Source organism: Thunnus maccoyii, chromosome 11, assembly GCF_910596095.1.
Source record: "Thunnus maccoyii chromosome 11, fThuMac1.1, whole genome shotgun sequence".
NCBI classification, from domain to species: Eukaryota; Metazoa; Chordata; class Actinopteri; order Scombriformes; family Scombridae; genus Thunnus; species Thunnus maccoyii.
This window is the reverse complement of record NC_056543.1, coordinates 7,944,263-7,966,642: the sequence shown is the minus strand read 5'-3', so window position 1 is coordinate 7,966,642 and position 22,380 is coordinate 7,944,263. Positions and strand designations below refer to the sequence as shown.

The following is a 22,380-nucleotide window of genomic DNA, read 5'->3' as shown; positions in this document are numbered from 1 at the left end:
AACTGGCACCTGACAGAAAAGACTGAACAGAGCTACCGCTTTTCATTGGGTCATGCTAGGCTATTTTGTGTTTGTAACGTGAGCCAGGATAAAGGCAACAGTAGCAGGAGCGCCACTCATTCTATTATCATGCCCCCACTGGTTGGCATTTGATCTACTTTGAGTGAACCGCTTTAGCTACCAGACTGAGGTCACAACAAAATTAGTACAGTAAAATTTTGTTTTGGTTGTATTGCAGTGTACTGTACATGGCGTGTGAGCTAAAAATGTGCAAAAATGTGCAAATATTAATTTAGAAGACCTAGTAGACCTAGTAGATTACTTACATAAAGCACATTATCTCAAAATTACTTTAACAGTTTTACACATTACTTTAAATTAGACCACATACACAAATAAATGGTGTATCATTTCTTAACTTTGTAGAGAAACTTAAAGTCTCTTGATATTGTTACAATAGTGCAATAAAATATTTCACTGCCCCCTTTTTTTAACTTTGGCACATCTCTTTTTATAAATGACCCACCCTTGACGGCAAGCCTTGCAGATGTTTTCAGATTCTCTACACAGAACGTGAAGGTGCCAGTGTCTTCTACTGATAGGTTGGAGATAGTAAGGCTGTGAACTTGTCCTTTGGCAGTCATGCGGAAGTGATTCGTCGGCTTAAGCTGAATTCCGTTTCTCGTCCAGGTGCCCGGGACATTGGGATGGGACAGTTCCACCTCAAACGAGGCTGTTTCTCTCTCTGTGGTTTTTATGTCAGTCAACCCCCTCTTGATTGTGATTTTTCGAGCTGTAAAGAAAATTGTACAACTGTGTAAAATGAAACATAAAAGTAATACAACAGCAGCAGACAGAGTACAAGCACATTTAGCTGTTGGTACTTTTTGTGTTAGTACTTTTCAGTACACTGAGAACTGAATAGTGCTCACACAAAGGGTATGTTTCAAACATCGACTCCAGTGGCAAGCATTTTCATTCCACTTTTAACACTGAGCAGAGACGGTGTCCATTTTCTGTTACAGAATAGGCTTGGAGTCTGTTCTGTATGCAACAGTCTGCAGTCAAACAATACAAACTGGCACACATCGACAAGCCGATATTTTAGTCGTTTGAGTACAGGGCTTTACATGAAAGCCAGCTTTGAAACTGCCAACATTTTTCACTTATTCTAACACAGACAAGCATTCCTTGTGGGGAAAAAGGAGTGTTTATTTTGGAGACCTGATGACAACAATCTTAGTTTTGAAGGCCAGCGTGTAAATTTAGAAGCAATGAGAGGAGATCCAAATTCATAGGAGGTGCCAACAGCAGCCTGAAGTCCCGACTTTCCCCCTTCCCACCCACACTAGTGCTGAAAGAGCAGCCTTTAATTCACCCACTGGCCTGTGGATCATAGGACTAAGAAATCTAAGAAGCATGCTCAAAGAAAAAACAAGCACAAGTACGTCTTAATCACTACAAGATGCTGGTTTTTATAGGTTGTTCTGCTTGCTGCTCCAGAAAAATGTAAACAGTTCTTTGTGAATGTGAACATTTACTCTGTTTATAAATGTAATTCTAACCCTTGAGCAATAGCATCTTAACTGTTTATCAAGACCTTCCTGTAAAACCGTGATCTGATTTGCCTTCGATGTGGTGACTGAAAGGCTTTATTGATCTTGTGTCAATACAAAAAACTCTGGTCTGAGAGTCCACTTGGGCTGTGAGTCACCTGTTGGTTGCCATCATGTTCCAGTACAAGTGCCACCCTGGGCCCCAGTCACTCAAATTACTCTTACTCAGTTAATAGAGCTTGCCTTCACAAGGAGCAGTGATGGAGGGCGTGCAAGAGGTGGAGTCGTCGGCAACGGTGGTAAACAAACAACAACAGGGCATAGTGCGAACACGTGCACACTCACGTTCCACTGTGAGCTGGGCTTGCGTGCGGTCATGGAGGGTTTCACAGCTGTAGATGCCCCGGTCAGACATGGTGAGTTTGTGGATGGTGAGACTGTGTTTTCGGCCCTTGTGTTTCAGGGTATACTTGGCTCCGGGGTGGATCAGCACCCCTTGCCTCATCCACTGCACCTCACCCGTATCCACACTCACCTCCACCTCTAGGGTTGCCTCATTGTACTCTTCAGCTATAACTGGTGTCATTTTCTTGGTGAACAACACCTGTTGTTCTAAAAATGAATGTAAGGAATTACTATATAGAATTACTATATAGCAGCATCTGTCATGTAAACAATTTAGGTATTTTTATATAACTACATAAAGGCCAAAGAAAATCAGCAATGCAAGTTCAAACACAGAGAGCAAGCAAGAAGCTCTGAGGAGCATTGCCCCCTGCAGCGTCGCATACGCCAAAACCACTGAGCCACTTGTCTCTGTCAGTTAGCAGAGGAATTCTAACAGGAGAAGCTGCTAAGCGCTAGCCGTCAAAGGCGCCTCTTCAACAATTTAAAGTTGTCTGAAAGGGTCATTATTTATCACATGTATGCTTATGTGGTACTAATGGTACACGGGCATTCAAACGCTCTTACTTTTATGCTCACATTCATTCCAGTGTTGCTGAAAATAGCTCATATTTGAAAAATATGATAACAACCAGCAAGATAGGACGTTATTGGACAGTAAAATATTGTTAAATGTTGTGACTTCTGCGATTCATTGCAACAAATATACTGTGTATAATGACAGTGTTAATGGACAGGACAACAGCTCACCTTGAACCTGGAGTTCTGCCTCTGATACCAACCCCTCTGCATCAGCTGTCACTTTGCTGCTATCTGAAACCGTGCAGTTGTGGATGCAGAGCATGTGGCATAGTCCGTTGCTTGAAATGACAGTGTGCTCATTCTGAGCTACTTGTTTGCCATTTAAGTACCACACCAAGCGAGTGTCCTCTGGTGAAACCACACACTTAAATACTGCATCTTCTCCTTCACAGACCGTGATGCTACGAAGCTCCGCTATGAACTCAACGACACGGGGAGCTAAAGGCAAAGCATTCAACTGAATTAGATTCATGGTGCTCTAAATTTTAAGATGGCATATTGACTATTTTAAACCATCCCAACTGTCCCTTAAAGTTGCAAGATTTACATTTACTTACTTTCTAAAGTGACAATAGCTGAGGTTCTGTCACCTGTGGATTCACAGGCATATTCTCCAGCATCTTCATCCACTAGTTCATGGATGGTAAAGGTTCGCTCTCGACCTTGTGCCCGTATTGTGTGCCGACGGCTTGGAGAGATCTCCTGGCCATCTTTTAGCCACTGGACATCTCCTTTGGGCTTGTTGATCTCACATCGTAATGTAAGGCCGCTGCCCTTCAGAGCCACAATGTTCTCCAGTGGTTTGATAAATTTCACCTTCATTTCTGATGAGAAGGACATAAGGAAATATAAATGTCAGGGATGTTACCTTTGTGACAGTTATACTCAAGTAAATATTAGGGAATAGAGGTCACATTTTGATTAAGAGTGCCAAATTCTTACCTTTGACTAAAAGACTGAAATACATCTCATCTGTGTTTATGTGACAGACATATTCTCCAGAATCTGACAGCTGCAGGGGATTAATGGTGAGCTTGTGGGTGTTACCCTCACTGGAGATGTGAATGTTGTCCTCGTTCAATAGTTGGCCATCTTTCAGCCACCGAACATTAACTCCTTCTCGGCTCACAATGGCACACAGTGTAACATTCTCATTTTCATATGCTGAGATGTTATTATTTACTTCTTTATTCACAAACATGACAGGTGCTTCTGTGAAAAATGAGATTTAAAAAGTTGCTTGTAAAATCCATGTTTATACACGGAACTTTGAGCAAAAACTAAAGAAAGAAAATCTGAAACATTTCAGAATCATTTTAATCTTACCTTGGACCTCGACTATCGTTGTCAGTTTGTCATCGGTGGCATCACAAATGTATTTTCCAGAGTCTGAGGGCTGAAGTCCAGAGAGAACAAGCTTCCTAACAACGTCATAGCTGTCAATTTTTACACGAGTGTCTGGTTTCAGTATCTCGCCATTCCATAACCACTGAACGGTGGCGTTTGGCCTAGACACCTCACACTCCAAAATAAGGTCATCCCCTGCTACCAGGATATGATGCTCTGGGTGGCCTGAATTTCCAATGATCTTTACTGGAGGCTCTGAACATGAAAGACACAGTATCATTCATTAATCCTCTGACATAAACAAAGATGGATGATATTTACATTGCTTAATAATGTGATTACCTTTGACAGTGATATAGAAGACCATTTTATCATCCACTGCATCACAGGTGTACTCTCCCGAATCTTCGAGCCCAGCATTTAGGACAACCAGTGACCGGAAAACACCTTGCTCCTCACTACAGTATCGCTCGGTGTCATCAATTAGCTGGTTATTTTTGTACCAACTGACTGACGCATTGGATCTTGATAGTTCACACACAAGAATAATGTCATCAGATACTAAGAACTGCTTCTCTGTTTTTGCGTCAGTTTTTCCGAGAATTTTCACAGGCAAATCTGAAAATGAGCACAAAAAGATTGCATTGAAACAGAGTAATCTTTTTTCATCCATTTTAGGCAAACGTTATTATCTTATGGAGGAAGTCAATCATGTGGTCTGAATCTGCATAGTTTTAGTTTTCATGCTAGTGCAGCAAGAATTTCATTGTATATAGTTGTAAATAGTTTTATTAATTGAGATATTTCCATTTTGAGGTGGCCATGAATGCCATAAATGAAATGGGCAAACTGTGTGGTAAAGTAACATTTTATAATAAATTATCTTGGTCCCACCAATATATAATCAATAATAACTCTTGCACACAACATCTGGATCATGAGCACCTAATAGATTAATAGAGTAGAAAATGAATACTGTATACATGCATAATAGTATAATGACCTACCTTGCACTTTTACATGGAAGTCCATCACATCATCCTTTGCATCACAGACATATTGCCCAGAATCTTCAACTGTCAGTGAGTGAATGGTCAATTGACGCATGGCACCATCTTCAAGGATGGTGACATTTCTGGAGTCCTCTACCTCTTCTCCATTCTTCTTCCAGGTGACCTCAGCATTTGATCTTGAAACCTCACAGTCTAGAACCAGAGTATTCCCAACCACTTTTTCTACTCTACTTGCTGTCTTCCGTGGACGTACAAAGCGAACAGGAGGCTCTGTGCACAAAGAAGATGATGTGTTAGTAATGGTTACGCATTGACACAATAACACATTTAGAGAACCTTCTTGTCACAGTCTTTAGTTTCCTTACCTGCTATGTTTACAAAGAATGTCACTGAGTCATCTGCTGTATCACAGACATATTCGGCGGAATCTTTGACTGTAGTTTCCGGTATAATAAGTCTTCTGTAGACACCATCCACCTCTAGAATAAGGTTGTCATTCTCCTCCACTTCAAGTCCGTCTCTATACCAGCGTACCATTGCATTAGGCCGTGAGATCTCACAGCTCAGTACCATCCTCTCGGACGTTTGCTGGCACAGTTCCATTTGTGATTGACTTGGGGATACAATCCGCACCGGAGGTTCTGAAAATGGACATTGGGATCCAATTTAGCCATCATTAATTTGATAAATGCTACATGAATCTACACTCTTATCTGGGTATCAGGTTGATGCGTGTATCACCTGCAGGATTGTCTGTGAATTAATCTTTGATCCTTGATGAATCAGTTAATCCCTAACTTTGGCAATGCTAAGGGCATCAGTATGCTTTCTTTGAGTGGAGTCCAAAAGTGTGCATTACCTCCAGTTGTTGCCTAACTTTTGAGTGTGATGATTCAGAACAGTTTCAGTGTAAACACTAGACACTCTTCTGGACATATTCGGACTAAACTTCGTAGGAACTCGTTTTTTTTTGTTTTTTTGCAGCACAGTCTTGCCTTGAGTACCATGGTCTACCCACAGGGTTTTTTGTTTCTTACAATACTGAAATAACTGCACACACACACACACACACACACACACATATATATATATATGAAGTATACTGTATGTAGTATTAGAGATTTTACCTGTAATACTAAGGTTAAAGAATATTGAATCATCAGCTGTATCACAGACGTATTCTCCAGAATCTTCCACACCACTGGAAATAATCTTCAGTCGTCGATAAGGGCCTTCAATCTTGAGCTTGATGTTCTCACTCTCCTGCAGCTTTTGGCCATCTTTGTACCAGCTCACAACACCGTTTGGACGAGACAGTTCACAACTCAGAATGATTTCCTCAGGAACGTGACGGTCGAGGTGGACATCCTCCTTGGGGTAGATTATCATCACCGGAGGTTCTTAAGCAGAAGAATGTATGACAGTCACACATTATCTACTGTCCATTCAGGTATTTAAATACATTTGTGTACAGTATTCATGTAATACATTTTCAGAGATAAAATATTTTGTTACCTCGTATATTAACCTTGAACATTAAAATGTTGTCTCCTGCACGGCATGTGTATGTGCCTGAATCTGACAGTTCAGCTGAATGGATTGTCAGATTTCTTTGAGTGTCCACTGCTTGGATTGTAATATTGTTGCTTGGTTGGATTTCAGTTCCATCTTTGTACCACTGGACAACACCATCAGCCCTTGTTACTTCGCATGACAGGGCAAGCTGTTCTTGTTCCACAACACTCTTGAAAAGGTCCTCCTCTGGGATATCAGCAAATGTTACTGGAGGCGCTGTAGAAAACAGTAGACAAAGGAAGAAAGTTGTTACTGGGAAGTAGCATTCATTGTTTATTCTCATGCACGCTGTAGCTGTAAGGTCAGGTTTCCACAGCTGAGACATGCTTATGTCAAGCCTTGCTTTCTATATTACTACTCTACATAGATGTCATAATCAACCATGGTTGTTAATCCACTTTCAAAGCAAAGTGAAATGTTAATTAAAGCAGTGCAGTGATATAAAGCTATTACCATAGGTGTGCTGGAAAAAACAGTAGACTCACACTATTGCATGAGTGCATGCTATTTCTTCATCTACTGACTTTAAATATGAAACATTAATATGAAAAAACAGATAGATGTTTGATGAAATTAGGGCTTTTTAGAGGGAAATCGGCTATGATGAATATGATGATCAGGTTTGCTTCCTTTTTAGATATTAGAGATCATGAAAGTGTATATGACTCTATGATGACAAGATCTTGCCAAGAAGAAAGCTTTGAATATCACCTTCCACCTCCACATAGAAATCGTTGCAATCTGAATCATCATCAGTTTTACAACTGTACACCTCAGAGAATGAAGACGTTGCTGACTTTATTGCCAGTGAACACTTATTGCCCTCTGAATCGACGTTTATTCCCGATTTTGGCAAGAGTTTTTTTCCATCATTAAACCAGCAGGTCTGGCTTACTGGCAGGTCTGGCTGACTTGAGTCTGAGATCTCACACTGCAGTTTGATTGGGCTGCCTGCTTCAGCAGACTTGTTCCTCTCAGCCTCTGGAACAGCTAAGAATCAAACCAGTGCTATAGGAATTTCAGTTCATTGAACAGTATCAAAGAAATCAGATTTGCCATGCTGTGCTTTGTCACATACTTGGATATAAAAGTAAAGTTTAGTTTTAGCAAGTACGTGCTTACCAAAGTAAGCATCGAGACAGCTAGAGTCACGGACTTGCATGCAATTAGTGAACCAGTATATTGGAACATCATTCTAGTTTCAAATGATTGGTTTTTACCATTGTGCAGATACATATGAGTATTTGACAGCAGTTTAAATGGCAAAATGTAGTTTGATTTGTTTCTCTCTGTCTGTATGTCTATTTGTTTATGAAATTTGGATTGTTAATACAGAATATGTACAGCCTTAATGCCCTTTCAGAACAGGAAGTCTGCAGCATCAGCAGCTCAGACTTCATTAGTCTCGCCAGTGTGACACAGCAGCAAGTGCAACAGTCTTTTTCTGCAGGACAATCTGTCAACACAACACTGACATATTATCACCTTAAAAGGTTGTTGTGGCATTAGCAAACAGTTGCCTATTTACACATCCAGCAGATAAGAAGAAATGTTAGCATTAATTTGGGGTCTTTCCTGTGGTCCCCCCAAAAATGTAAGTCCAACATTCATTCTGTTGTGAAGTCTGTTTTGGCGTGAGCCAATTCCAGAGGGAAACATCTGGCTCTTTACATGCTAAATGCACCACTGTGCACACCAGCTAGTCGCTAACTTTGTTTGCTGTTTTTGTGCAGGGCAGTTAGCATATACAGTACAATCTGTTTATCAAACTGTTTTAGCTGAAAACAGCTGCCTGCTGCATCTGGAAACAGGGTTGATGAGAGCAGTCCCTTTCAGATTCAGATAAGCTTTTCAGTATTTACTTCTTAGGGCGAGAATGACAATTAGCTGGTGTTACTTAAGTAAATAATTGTTCATATTAAATAATCTTTGATCTTTTATGTACTTGATCACCAATAGAAAAACTGTCTCAACATAATATTTTCATCAAAATCATATAAAGTACTGTATATAATTAACTATTAGTACACATTATCTTTTATCTTATTATTCTAAAAATGTTGCATTCTAGTTTATTTGCCAAGCACTAACTGAAAAAAAGTTAGTGATTCTGACAAAGCTCAAAATACTTAGATCACCTGCAACATCCACCTTGAATTCTATATGGTCATCTGCGGCCTCACAGCTGTACACCCCAGAGTGTCTGACTTCTGCTGATTTAATAACCAGCGCTCTCAGTTTTTCTTTTGTTTGGATTTCATATTCACACTTTGGAAATAGCTGTTCTCCATCCTTCTGCCAATAGACTTGGGCGGTTGGCTCTGAGACTTCACACTGCAGCTTAATTGGGCAGCCTGCTTCAACAAATTTGTTTCTTGCGACCTCTGGAAGTGTTGAAAACCTCACAGGAGTAGCTGGAGGGGGTTTATAAGATTTGCAGAGTACTGCTGTTAAGCTGTCAGAACATCATTTAACAAGAAATGTTGTACACAAAAAACTTTCTGGTTTGGTTATTTTAGCACATACAGCATAAGGAGTTCTCTGTCTCCATACAATGTTACAAGATCATTTTATTTAAAAGATCTGTCAAAACTAATTGTGCAAAAAGTGTACAACTAAGGGTATTTAAGGAGATATGCTAAAATGTTCATCTCACACCTAGAAGCTCATTAAGCTCATTAAAACTGAACATAAGAAAATCACCTTGGATGTCCACATGGAATGTCACAACATCATCAGCGAGGTTACAGCTGTAGAAGCCAGAATCAGAGACCTTAGCAGAATTAATTATTAATTTTCTGAGGCTGCCATCTCTTTTCATATCAAGGCCAGTTTTGCAAAAAAGTTCCACCTCTTCTTTGAACCAGGAAACCTGAGCAACAGGGTCAGAGACCTCACACTGGAGAACAATTGGAAAACCAATTGCAACCACCTTGTGCTTTTCTGATAGTGGGATTGGCATGATCTGTGGCGATCGGCCTAAGAGAAGGAAATAACAAGGGTTTTGGAGAAAAGATGAATACACTAACAATGGACACAATACACATTCCAGCCAGTCATACCATGTTCCCATGAACACTCACAACATTGCAAATTCTGTTTACTACTCAAACCATAGAACAAGATGGATGTGGTATGTATGATACGAAGAAAGCAAGGATATAAATAGATCACCTTGTACATCCACTTTAAAGGTGATGGTGTCATCTGCTGTTGAACATTCATAGCTACCGCTATGTATGCTTTCAGCTGAATGAATGACAAGGGATCTTGTTAGACCATCTGACTGTATTTCCACATTGTTTTGTTGTAGGAGTTTCATCCCATCCTTGTACCAGTCGACATGAGCAGAAGAATCATGAGAGAGTTCACAGCTGAGGACAATGGGACAGCCTTCTTGGACGGACTTGTTCCTGTCCGTCTCTTGAAGCTCTGAGAACTTCACAGGTAGAGCTATAGGTTTCAGATATTGCAAAAAGAGTGTCTTAATAAACTTTATAAATGTAATTTCTTAAAATTAAGTATCCAACCTACTGTATATTCAATGACAAAGAATTTGAAGATTCACTTTAACCAAAACAGATGACAAAAGTCACTCAGAACAAAGCACACACACAAAACAACATAAACACAACAGCTGAATGAACAAAGACAAGAAGTACAACAAAAAATGAAAGCGCTAGAATCAAATTTCAATGTTATCCAGTAATAGTACACCAACTTACAGACAAAAAGCACAGGCCAGACACAAACAAGAAAGTGACCTAGTGCTTGTTTCTGTTAAAGAAGCTGTATCCAGTTAGTCCCATTGAAGAAAAAAAAAGATATGAAATGCCAGCTTTCTTAAGATATTTATCATGCATGATGAGAAGCTGCATTGCAAAGCTGCATAAAGAGGGCTTATTTGTTAATTTCACTTTCATAAAAGTTCAACAAAATAAGGAGTCTACAGCTACGTTGTACATAAGCACAATGGTGCTTTGAGCTAAATGCTAACATCAGAAGGTTAACATGCTCACAATGACAATGTTAACATGCTGATATTTAGCAAGTATAATGTTTACCACGGTAACCATATTAGTGTAGCATATTTGCAAGCTAACATTTGTTATCTGGCACTAAACAAGTTGAAGCTGATGGGATTGCTTAGCAGGACTTTGGTCACACATCACAGTACAAAGGTAACCTGCTGGTGAAGCTAGAGGAAAAGTCAGTGGGCCACTACAGACATGAGGAGACATCATCTGGGAACTATAAATATTTGCACCAAATTTTGCACCAATCCAGAGATATTTTAGTGGATAACAGACAAACTCTGCTGGTAGTTCTACTATAGGCAAAAAGTCAGGAAATCAGTAAGTCATTAGGACTCGCACAGAATTAGCCATTTTGTGTTAGGCAATTAGACAAATGTGACTTAGCCACTTGCTGTTACAATTAGTTGGCAGTGCAAGACAGATGAAGCACTACAGAGTTTCTGAGCGTCACCTTTTACTTCCACATCGAACTGGATGTCATCATCCTTTGACTCACAACGGTATATGCCAGAGTGAGCCCGCTCTGCTGATGGGACAACTAGACTCCTCACATTGCCCTCTGACTGGATGTCTACTCCGTTTTGAGGTAGGAGCTCTGTTCCATCTTTGTACCAACTGACTTGTCCAGCGGGGTCTGACAGCTCACATTGTAGAGCAATGGGACAGCCTGCCATGACTGTCTTTTTCTGGTCAGCCTCAGATATAGCTGACAACTTCAGAAGTGGAGCTACAGGATGGAATGTGAAATACAATTAGTTGTTTTTTTTTTTTAAAGGTAGTGTTATTAACCAAATGAAGCAAGGCACAATTCTGAAACCAAGGCCCTCAGCAGCACATCCAACCATCAAAAATATATAGAAATCTTTTTATTTCATTGTCCAGTTAACAAGATAGACTTAAAGTAAAATTTAGAAAACAACTGAATGACATTCAGATTTTACTGGAAAATGGCACTTATAAATTAATAATCAAGCTCAAAGAAGGCTTAAAGTAGGTTAGACAGTAAAATAGGTATTTAATCAAAAGAAGGGTAGTGTATAATGCCAATAACATGCCACAGAGAGCTAAAGTGCCATCCCTTATTCAAACTAGTGTTTGTTCCACTAGCATTCTCCAAAGAACAGTTGTGTTTCTGGGATATTTTGTCCATATTCTGAGCTAAATAGGTATTTACTTTTGTAATGGCAAGTCAAATTTGTGCACCTCTATATTTTAATCATGATAAAATGATAATTATTTTGTTAGCATTTATCAGCTAAACTCATTCATCATCCTCTCCAGCACAGTGGACATCAACATTAACAGCCTGCTCAGAGCTTTTTTTGGACAAAAAATCTAAGGACATTTAAAGAAGAAGGGTTTGGTCAGTTAGATAGACCTAATTTAATCAGTCAGTTTTATGGTACTTAAACACCTTTCAAAAAGAGCAGCTTTATTACTAACTGTTAAAGTTTAAGTAAAAACTTTAAATGGTGTGAGTGTGAGCCCTCTTTACTAAGGCTACATCCACACTAAGGCTGTACTCAAAAATCAGGCGGTGTGGTGAAAACACCAGTCCTCCCATTCGTTTCAATGGGAGTAGTGTGTTTAGGCTGTGGGGGTTTTGGCCACAGCAGTGTCGCGCCCGCCTGTGGCGATAAAGTTGATCCATAGGCAACTTTTGGAGAAACACAACCAGACGTCACGCTGTGGTCACAGCCTGCAATCACACTGATCAGAGCTGCAAAACCCTGCCATGAGGGAGTACAAAGACGCTACTAGGATGAGGGGAAGACGTTTCTCTTCATTTGATAACCTTAAAAGTAAAGTTAGACATTGCTGTCAGTTTCCCAAGTCATTTTAAAAACTACAAGAGAAAGAGAGAGAGAAACTGTGGTCGAACAAGAACGAATGAAGAGAGGGAGTGGTGGTAGCGAGAAAGCGGGTGAATCAGTTCAATAAAACATTATTTTCTGATTGTTTCACAGCGGTTATGTTCTAAAGTACAAACACGCCCACTCCGCACCACATCTCAGATGGTGTGCTGCAATGCTTGACTTGGTCTGAATACAGCCTAAGACATTTGCGTTTTTAAAACACATAACTTTTGCTACGTTTATGCCTTGCGTCCACACTACTCTGGCATTTTTGAACCCCTAAAACAGAGAATTTTAGTTTGAAAACTCAGAGATCGCGTTTTAGTCTGGACGGGTGGAAAACGGAGACTTTGAAAACAACAATGCAGACACCCAGGTTCGCTTCCTGATTGGGTCTTATCAGTCACGACATGTCCTTCACTGACTCGTCACGCCCCTATTAGGTGATGACTCCCAATCTATGTTTTCCAGCTTCTTGACCGCCTTATACTCATGTGTTACTTTCAGTAACAGTTCCACCAGGCGTGTTATTATGGACAGAGATTATTTCTGAAAGAGTGCTAAAACGCTCATGTGGACGGAGATCATTTTTTGTTTTAAAATGCTGTTTTAAAATGAAAACACATTAGTGTGGATGTAGTCTAAATGAAAGACACTGCAAGCTATCATACTGGGCACAGCCAGACTTGAAAAGGGAGAAGCGGATGGAGCCACACTGTCTCAAATAAGATTACAGGCTAAGTGATTAGCCAAAATGTAGAGTGTTATTACTTAAGTAGGTAGGTTTTAGTTAGGGATTGACTGCATCTAAGGGTATTTTGATTTAGAATTAAAATGCAAGAGAGTATGTCTATGATTTTAATCCTGTCCAAATTGGCATGGCGGTAATTTTTTTACAAAGAATATCAACCTGCTCCAGTAAAGATTCTACCTACTTAGACCTACTTGTGTTCATGTGTAGCCTATTGTTATGTAATTGTTTTGTTATTAAAATGATGACCCACTGTGATTTTGGTGTGCAAACTGCACATAAATGTAGCACAAAGCTGAGATTTCTTCTATGGTAGCTCTTTGCTTGTGTTCTGTCTGTTGAAAGATGCAATTATAAAACCAAAGTATTTGGATGTACTTTATCCTTACTAAAAATCTATTTGTAGAGCAGATGAAAACAACTTTGTCACCTTTAACATCCACATGAAACTGCATTGCATCATCTGTTGTCTTGCAGCTGTAAATCCCTGCATGAGACAGCGTTGCTGACTGGAAAGCCAGTGTTCTTATGGAACCCTCTTCCAGCATGTCTTGCCCAGCTGCTTCATGTAGTTTTATTCCATCCTTGTACCAAGTAACTTGAGCGTTAGGATCTGATATTTCACATCGCAGCACTATGGGTTCATCAACTTCAACAGACTTGTTCCTCTCAGCCTCACAAAGAGTTGTAATTCTCACAGGTGGAGCTGGGGATGTTTGAGGTAACATCAAGAGAAAACTGCATCACTATTACTGACTAAAACAAAAATGATGCTTTCAAACAACAAAAGAGCAAAATCTCAAAACAAGATTAGTCATGCCAATAACTCTTATGAGTTAAAATAAGTAATTAAAAAGATATATCTTTATGTTATATTAGTATACTAACAAGGTATCTTTGGTTAGAATTAAGACTAGGCATTCAAGTTAGGATTTGAAGCTAATATTTTTACTGTTTTCCCTATCTTTAATATTTCTCACAGACCACACAAGCTCAAAGTTTTACATTGACTACAAAAGTTGTTTTAGTATGAACAAAATCAAATAAGTAAATCTAGAAATTGTCAAAATGTCAAGGATTGCAAAAAGCAATCTTTTCATTTTACACAATGTCAGCATTGTGCCCGTCCATTTTTTGTTTTATAATGCTAACCATTTAAATCACCTTCAACAGCCACCTTATTTGCAGTGACATAGTCATTCCAGTGACTGTCATACATCCTTGATAGATAGAGCTCTTCTGATTGGACAGTAGATGCCTGCTTGACATGGTTAGGCTCTGAAAACTGGGTAGTGGATTTTTGCCCAGAGTTAAGTGTGCTGTCTACTTGGTCTTGTGTTGCCTCCATCATGTGATGACAATCTGCTTGGACTGTTGTTGCCTGCATTGACACCTCTGATTGGTTAGGCACTGCCTGTCCTGTGTGATAGAGGTCATCCAATCTGACAAATGCAGACTGTAGAATGTTGTATTGCCCACCTGGTTGGATAGTTTCTGCCTTTTGAGAGTTATGCAATCCCACTGATTGAAGGGATGCAGTGTCAGGGAAGTCACAGAGTTTCTCTGACTGGACAGTTGATGTCTGTAGGGGTCTGCTTAACTCCTCAGACTGGTCTTTTGCAGTCCGTAAGGAGTTAAAGAGCTCCTCTGAATGGACATTTTCAGTCTGTAAGCAATCAAGAAGCTTCCCTGACAGGATAGCTGGCATCTGCGTGGAGTTGTGGAGCTCCTCTGTTTGGCCCGTTGCAGACTGTAAGGATTTAAAAGGCTCCTCTGACTGGAGAGTTCCAGACTGTAAGGATTTAAAGGACTCCTCTGACTGGAGAGTTGCAGTTTTTACAGAGTCACATAACTCATCTGATTTGAATGTTGAAATCTGTAAGTGGTTAGTAAGGTGCCCTGATTGGGCAGTTGAAGTTTGCAGGGGATTGCATTGCTCTGATAGGACAGCCCCCATCTGTACTGAGCTATGTAGCTCTTCTGATTGGGCAGTTATAGTCTTGACATTAGATTCCTCAGATTCAACAGTTGCAGTTTGTAGAATATTACAAAACTCATCTGACTGGACAGTTGTCTTCAGGGAAGTAACAAGCTGTTCAGATGGGGTTTCTGCATGCTGTATATAGTAAATGAATTCCTCACCTTGTGATTCTGTGGACTGTTTATTGTCATGCTGTGTGTCAGATTTCATTATTGTTGGCTGCACAGAGTTACAGTAAACTGGAGATTTGGCATTTATCATTTGTTGATTGTCAGAGAGCTCATTTGGCTGTTTAGATGTAATCCAGTCAGTCGTATATTCATAAGTTGACTGAGGAGCTGTCATTTCCCTGGAATGTTCTTCATATGTCTGAATATCTCCTCTCTTGCTGCCGAAGATGCCAGAATTGCGCTTCGAGGAAATGTGCTCAACGTCAACAGGATAAGCCTCTTCAGTCGACTTGTTCTTCTCTTGGTCAGAAGAGAGCCTTGGCGGTGTAGCTATAAGCATTGTGGTGTACACAGAGAAAGGTTTTCAGTGGTTGATGGTCTCAATAGTTCTTCTCATAACAGAATTTTACATCAGTGTGGGTTAGCATGGAGTTATGGGATAATCCATTGCAAAGACAAACAAGAAGGTCGACCAGGTTTGGTCTGAGAATGAGCTCCTATATCTCCCCCTTCAACTGACTCCTAATACTGTTATACCATTAATCTGTACACTAATACCTCTCTCATTAATTTAAAAAAACTTAAGTAAATAAATTTCCTCCCCTTCCCCTCCTGATAAGAGTTCGTTGTCATTGCAACGGGGAGAGGTTCGGGGCAGCAATGTGAATGAGAGGTTTTGGTGATGAATAAGACATAAGATGGACTTAAAGAGTTGCAAGCGGCTTGTTACAAGCAAAGATGTCTGTTAAAATGAAGAATGAAGTGACAAACACAACATATATGTTAGTTGAGAAGCAGCTACTCAGCTACTAAACACCCACATGTTTGATTAAGAGCCAAAAACTGCAGGAGATGACATGAGACCAGAGATGACAATATGACAAAAAGCAATATCTTAAGGAAAAACAAAAAATGTATAGATGCCTCAGATGATTGAGCTAACAATAAAATACACCACTATTGTTAGTGGCATTTATGTGCTGGGTTAACATGGATGACTGATGTTGAAATATATCAAATCACCTTTGACATCCACAGTGTATTGGGCAGATGCATCAGCTATCTCACCAATCTCGTCACCATAGTGACACTGCTCTGCTGTTTGGACAAAGCCAAAGAGAAGACAATGAGCTGGGTGATGGCTTCAGGTATGTAACTAAATGCTTGACTGGTAATTGTGCAGGTACAATGTGGAACACCACCTTTCACCACATTTGACTGTGCATCACCAGATGTTTCACAGCCAAAACTCCCATCACCAGACAAGTGATGTGACTGGAGGGGCAAGGCTTGGCTGCTGCTCTGTGATTCACAGTCAGCTTCCCCTTTTGGGTAGATCTGGGTTCCATCTTTGTACCAACAGGCTTTGGCAATGGGATCTGAAATCTCAAATTGCTGAACAATTGGGCAGTGCTCTTCAGCAGACTTGGTCTTCTCAACATCAGGACCAAGCAGATATGTCACAGATGGCACTACAGACAATCATTAAGGGGATATTTTCAGTGTACATTATTTTAGGTTTTAGAATAATTGACTTTAAAGAGATACTGTCAAAACTGTCACAGATGTTAGCTCTGTATAGTAACAACAAATAAGAAGACAGACTAAAAAGTAAAGAGTTAGTCATAACTACAATACAAACACATTTACAAAAACAAATCACCTTGATTTTTTACAATTAATTGGGCAACATCATCTGCTGTTGCACAATAGTATGCTCCAGAATTTGAAGGATGAGTTGGTTCAATAACAAGGGTCTTCTTGATGCCTTCCATTTCAAAGTCAGGCTCTCTATTACAATTATGTTCTTTATCCCTCTGCCATGACACCTGGACAGCAGTGTCTGAGATTTCAGACGTTGGTTCAGTGGGGCAGGTCGCCTCAAGTGACTGCTTCTCCACAACCTCCGGTGAGGGCGACAACGGCAACGATGCAGCTAAAGATGATGACTCATATTATAATTATGGACTTAACAGTGCATATTTATACTCTGATTAAGAAAGGGGTTATAGGTTCAGCTTCCCCAAATGGGGAACTAATTCATAATATCCAATTTCAAGGAGAAAACCTCACATGTTCAAGGATTGCATAAATATATTCATTTGTCAGTAGAGATTAATTTTTTTTACCAAAATTTAAGAAGCAGTTACAACTTCACACAAAACACAACTTGAACACAGACAAATATGGATATTATAAATGTTAGTTGTATCCAGTCTCCAGAAAGATTTAGGAAATTGCTCTAAGATTCAACAAATTTGAATAAAAATCACCTTTAATATCCACAGTGAAGTGGATAGTGTCATCAGATGTTTCACAGCTGTATAGCCCTGAATGCAAGAACTCAGCAGATGGGATAATGAGTCTCCTCAATGTGCCATTATTCTGTATAATCCACCCATTCTGCGGTAAGAGCTTTACACCATCTTTATACCAGCACACAGGCACAGTGGAGTCTGCAACCTCACATTCCAGCTCCAAAGGTTTGCCCGCTTCAAGTGACTTGGTTCTCTCAACGTCAAAGATAGTAGAGTACGTCACTGGTATAGCTAGCATTGGGAATTCAGGACAGCTAAATAAAATCAAGACTGTGGAAATGGATACCTTGCAAAAATGTTACTGCTGAGCAGAAGATGAAAAGGGGTTTGGAGACTTTAAATTCAGGGACAGCCACAGCAGTCACAAAACAAATGATAATAAATAGTAATTACCTACAGTATTGCATTAACAGTTCTTTAAGGTTATGTGCATGAAACAATCGTTCAAACCACATACAGAAGAAGCGGGGATTATTAGTGGCAAGAGGAGGTAATGTTACAATATTAACGCAAAAGATAAAAAGTGTAAAGTCACCTTTGATCTCCACTTGAAAGTCCATGGTATCATCCAGTGTGGTGCATCTGTACACACCAGAGTGGCACAGCTCTGCAGACTGAACAACTATAGTCCTTGTATTTCCCTCTGAGTGGATTTCTAATCCAGAGTTTGAAATGAGCTGCATTTCATCCTTGTACCAGCAAACATCGGCCTCAGGATCCGACACCACACACTGGAGTACAAGAGGACAGCCTGCTTCGATCGACTTGGTCCTCATTTCTTCAGGAATTGCTGAGAACTTCACGGGTGGAGCTATAGATATAGTTATATCTAATGTCAACCTTAAGTCAATATCAAGCCAGCCCTTAAGATTATTCATCATAATTTATTTGGTTTCAATGATTAAGGTCAAACTGATAGCTAAATAGCTAACATGCTGTAATGCAGTCAAAGAAAAGGTGACAGCTTAGCTGTTCTAAGAAGAAAGGCAACAGACAACATACAAGAGTGTCATCAGAGTTAGTTTCTTTGCTGAGGAGGAGCTTGTTAATCTTTCACATTGCTTAAGGTTAAAAAAATCACCTTTGATGTCCACACTGAACGTGATGGTGTCACCCTTTGTCTTGCAGCAGTACAACCCAGAGTGGAAAAAATCTGCTGATTGGACAACCAATTTTCTCACCAAGCCATCAGTTAGAATATCTACTCCACTTTGGGGGTGAAGCTTTGACCCATCTTTGTACCAGTGCACCTGAGCAGAGGGATCTGACAGCTCACATTGCAAAATAATGGGGCAATGTCTTTGGATGGTTTTGTTCCTCTCAGCATCTGGAATTGCTGAAAACCTCACAGGTGGGGCTATGGATATTTAGATATTTTAATGGTTTGTTAAGTTGTAAATGTCATAACTTCAAGAAAAGATGGAATGCATTAATAATATGCAAAAACATAAGAAAAAGTGGTAAAAAGTGACAATGAAGATGGTTAGTCTCTGTGAAAAATATCAAACCAGTATTGTAAGACACACTTGCCACTTACCCTCTACTTCCACATTGAACCTGATGACGTCATCAATGGCATCACAGCAATACACTCCTGAATGTGAGAACTCTGCTGATTGGATGACAATTCTTCTCATGGTGCCCTCTGACTGGATATGAAGACCCTCGATTGTTTGTAATTCCGTCCCATTCTTGTACCAGTGCACTGGAGCTGCAGGGTCTGACAGCTCACAGTAGAGCACAATGGGGTTCCCAATTTCTACAAATTTGTTTCGATCCATTTCTGACAGTGGTGAAAACTTGACAAGAGGAGCTGCCAATTTTAGAAAAACGAATTTTTCACATCACTGAGTCTTGTCATTAGGGATGATGAACTGAAGGATACAGTACATTAATTTCATTTTTGCATTGTTGGTGGTAAACATATTTAAGTTTATGTCTTTTTACTTAAGATTTTCAAAGTTGTTTTTTTTGCACAGTTTTTTTTATCAATTCCAGTTAATATAAGACAAAAAACTAGAACACACAAATCTTTGGCCGATCAAGACACATACTCAAACAAATTATGACAGGGAGCCATACATACCTTGAATGTACAGTGCTGCAGAATCCCGAATGCCATAGGCAATAAATGTAATCTCAGCTCCGTTGTCTGTATCACGTACTCCTCTCATGCGAAGAGATTGGTGTGTTCGTGTCCGCCGCATGGAATAACGTTCGTCCTCCTGAAGCTGAGTACCGTTTAAGAACCATGTGCCGATAACAGAAGCAGAGAGCTCAATAGAGAAGAGGGCATCTTGCCCCTCGGGCACCAAGGCATCCTGTAAGGGAGCTTGTATTCTGGCCACTGGAACTGGAAAAGTTTATACTTGATTTAGTAAGCAATGTCCACAGCCATGTTCTGATTTCATTCATTAAAAAATCCACACATACACCATAACAGCGAACTTACCCAAGTGAACTGCCCTAGGGAACTCAACATTGTTGCTCTTTCCATATTTGTTTACACTGCAAATGCGAAATCGATAATCAGCTTCACATGGTACGCTGTCACCGAGGATCTCCACAGAGGTTGCAGAGTCAGTGGTCAAACACTGTAGCCACTCCTGTGAGCCAGTGCCCACTTCCTGTCGCTCAAGCACATATCCAGATGGAGGGTTCTTTCGTGAGTCCTGAGCAGGAACCCATGAGAGAAGAGCTGCATTGGCACGCTCTGTGTTGATCTGCACACCCACTGGACAACTGGGAGGACAATGTCTGGCGGCTGAAGCAAGAGAAACCCATCATTCATTAACATAGATCATCATTCATACATAGATCTATTTTCTATTAATTTTGTGGCAGATATTGCTTTTGGAATGCTACAATTTATTCATAAAGGACCATACCTTTCACTCTTAGCTGAGAGGAAGTCTTGGATCTGCCTACAAGGAAAATCACAAGGCCGGAGTCTTGGGGCATTGTATTGACGAAAACCAGGATGTGAGTTCGACCAAAGGACTTAAGGATGGTCTTATGCGTTTCACGCAGCTCTACACCATCTTTGTACCAATGTATGTCCATTTCTTCTTTTTCTACTTCAACACAAAAGGCAGCATTTTCGCCTTCCAAGACATCCACTTTTCTTGGAAGCTTCCGCAAAATTGTACCTGCAAGGAGAGACTTTGAAAGTGAGTGAATCCTCAGCACATTAACAGAAAAAGGATCCTGATCCTGTATCTAATGGAAAAGTTCTACAAATTAAATAGCAAAAATGTTGTCTTTGACTCCCCTTCAGAGTGACACATAAGCATTTTCTGATCTGACACATCTATTAGCAGGGCATTTTTTTGTCAGGACCTTCCAACTGTGAAAAAAACCTGATCTGATACATTATGGATTGAGTTTGGTAACGTTAAGGTATTAAATCAACTTCATTAGGTTTAGGGAAAGATCACTGTTTGAGTTTAAAAAAGACTTGGTTAAGGTTAGGGGACTTTCATCGTCTTGGTTCAATTAATAACAACTTGGTGAGGGTTAGGGATTGTGGTCATGGTTCTAAGACACATTGTTGACTGGCAGAAGGAAATGGGAATAGAGCAGCTGCCTCTCATGTTTTGTTGACCCATCCAACCAGACGACCTACCTCCTCTGCAGACTTTGTGGCTCTATAACCATGTCACACTATTTCCTCCTTCATCCCCGACAGACAAGAGTCATAATTCCTACGGCCGCCACAAAGCTTTGTCACTTGATTGTAAACATATGTAGTTTTAGGCATTTGCTGAAATGACTGATGCTGTCATTTTTTTGGTAGGACAAAGAAAAACAACAAAACCAAAACAAGCAACAATACTGTTTGTGGCCAGTTTGATGTGTTTTCCATTCGACACTGGTAGAAAAAACATTGATGAAAAGTAACACCACACAAAGGGTTGCTTTTGCAAAGTTCAGTTGGCTTGACAAATTTGAGACATCTGATTTTATGTTTTCTAGTGGCATTACCGTTTTCATCTACCAGGATTTGCCTTGTGTCACTGTCTCCCAAAAGAAAGAGGGAAGGGATGAAATTGTAAGAAGGTCTTGCACTTGCATTCACTGTCAGTGTTTAGTTTATTAATGAAACAATGTTTTTGTCATAGACTTTCATCAGGCCTATGGTACAGTATATGTTTCAAAATGACAGAAGGAAAACAGACAAACTAAGGGTTATGGTTGTCACAGTTTCAGTTAGATAAACTTTGGTTTTGATGATGCCAAATTTAATGTCACCATCTCTTCTGGACCCTCAACAGTTCTTATTAAAAAGGTCCTGTTGTATCTTGTGTTTTTATTGTACTTTTCAAATGAAGCTATCTGATTGTGATTTACCTTTCACAGCTACCTCTGCAATACTTCTCCCACCATCGGGCATCTCGCAGAGGTAAATCCCATCATCATCAACTCCAATGTCACGGATGGTTAGTCGCCGTTTTGTTCCCCACTCCTCCATTCCATATTTGGCCCCTGGCTGCAGTCTTCTATCCTCCAGATACCATGTGATGGGAACAGAGTCCTCTGGAACTTCACACTCGAGAACAGCCAAGTCTCGTTCCCATACTTCTAGATCAATAAGAGGTTGCTTGAACCGCACAGGTGGCTCTGGCACCAAGGAGGAGGAAGAACACCAGTTTGATTAAGCCAATATGACGTCTCCTAATGTAGTAAAGAAAACATATTTACTTCTATCTATCAAATGATATTAGTGTCACTTCATCAATATCAATTCTTCAGGTGAGTCAATCCTGTGAAAACTCAGAACATAATCTAT

General features: G+C 40.0%; 1 protein-coding gene and 1 long non-coding RNA gene across 6 annotated transcripts in view; one reads left to right on the top strand and one right to left on the bottom strand.

Annotated features, from left to right (window-relative positions):
* Positions 1–22,380, bottom strand: part of LOC121906831 (obscurin-like protein 1) — a 40,191-nt gene that overhangs the window by 13,481 nt on the left and 4,330 nt on the right. Inside the window, exons 3-30 of one of the 4 annotated variants that reach the window (XM_042425980.1) lie at positions 21,942–22,211; positions 20,480–20,740; positions 20,044–20,355; positions 19,678–19,944; positions 19,129–19,404; positions 18,673–18,948; positions 18,127–18,402; positions 17,547–17,822; positions 16,937–17,209; positions 16,476–16,745; positions 16,297–16,371; positions 15,265–15,603; positions 13,553–13,828; positions 10,967–11,242; positions 9,653–9,931; positions 9,182–9,457; positions 8,617–8,892; positions 6,419–6,694; positions 6,031–6,303; positions 5,269–5,544; positions 4,898–5,173; positions 4,233–4,508; positions 3,870–4,145; positions 3,486–3,755; positions 3,101–3,367; positions 2,712–2,981; positions 1,902–2,168; positions 527–793 (exon numbers count right to left, since the gene is read on the bottom strand). In XM_042425980.1, the coding sequence (XP_042281914.1) occupies positions 527–793; positions 1,902–2,168; positions 2,712–2,981; positions 3,101–3,367; positions 3,486–3,755; positions 3,870–4,145; positions 4,233–4,508; positions 4,898–5,173; positions 5,269–5,544; positions 6,031–6,303; positions 6,419–6,694; positions 8,617–8,892; positions 9,182–9,457; positions 9,653–9,931; positions 10,967–11,242; positions 13,553–13,828; positions 15,265–15,603; positions 16,297–16,371; positions 16,476–16,745; positions 16,937–17,209; positions 17,547–17,822; positions 18,127–18,402; positions 18,673–18,948; positions 19,129–19,404; positions 19,678–19,944; positions 20,044–20,355; positions 20,480–20,740; positions 21,942–22,211 (7,548 nt within the window). The remainder of the gene's footprint in view (positions 1–526; positions 794–1,901; positions 2,169–2,711; positions 2,982–3,100; positions 3,368–3,485; positions 3,756–3,869; positions 4,146–4,232; positions 4,509–4,897; positions 5,174–5,268; positions 5,545–6,030; positions 6,304–6,418; positions 6,695–8,616; positions 8,893–9,181; positions 9,458–9,652; positions 9,932–10,966; positions 11,243–13,552; positions 13,829–15,264; positions 15,604–16,296; positions 16,372–16,475; positions 16,746–16,936; positions 17,210–17,546; positions 17,823–18,126; positions 18,403–18,672; positions 18,949–19,128; positions 19,405–19,677; positions 19,945–20,043; positions 20,356–20,479; positions 20,741–21,941; positions 22,212–22,380) is intronic. The other 3 variants (XM_042425982.1, XM_042425983.1, XM_042425984.1) reach the window with 3 other exon arrangements.
* Positions 6,273–22,033, top strand: LOC121906833. Of its 2 annotated transcripts, none has more exons than XR_006098742.1 (4): positions 6,273–6,353; positions 9,792–9,925; positions 16,312–16,421; positions 21,951–22,033. It is a non-coding gene; the product is annotated as an uncharacterized LOC121906833 (long non-coding RNA). The 2 variants fall into 2 exon arrangements; XR_006098743.1 differs by lacking the exon at positions 21,951–22,033 and adding an exon at positions 18,720–18,800.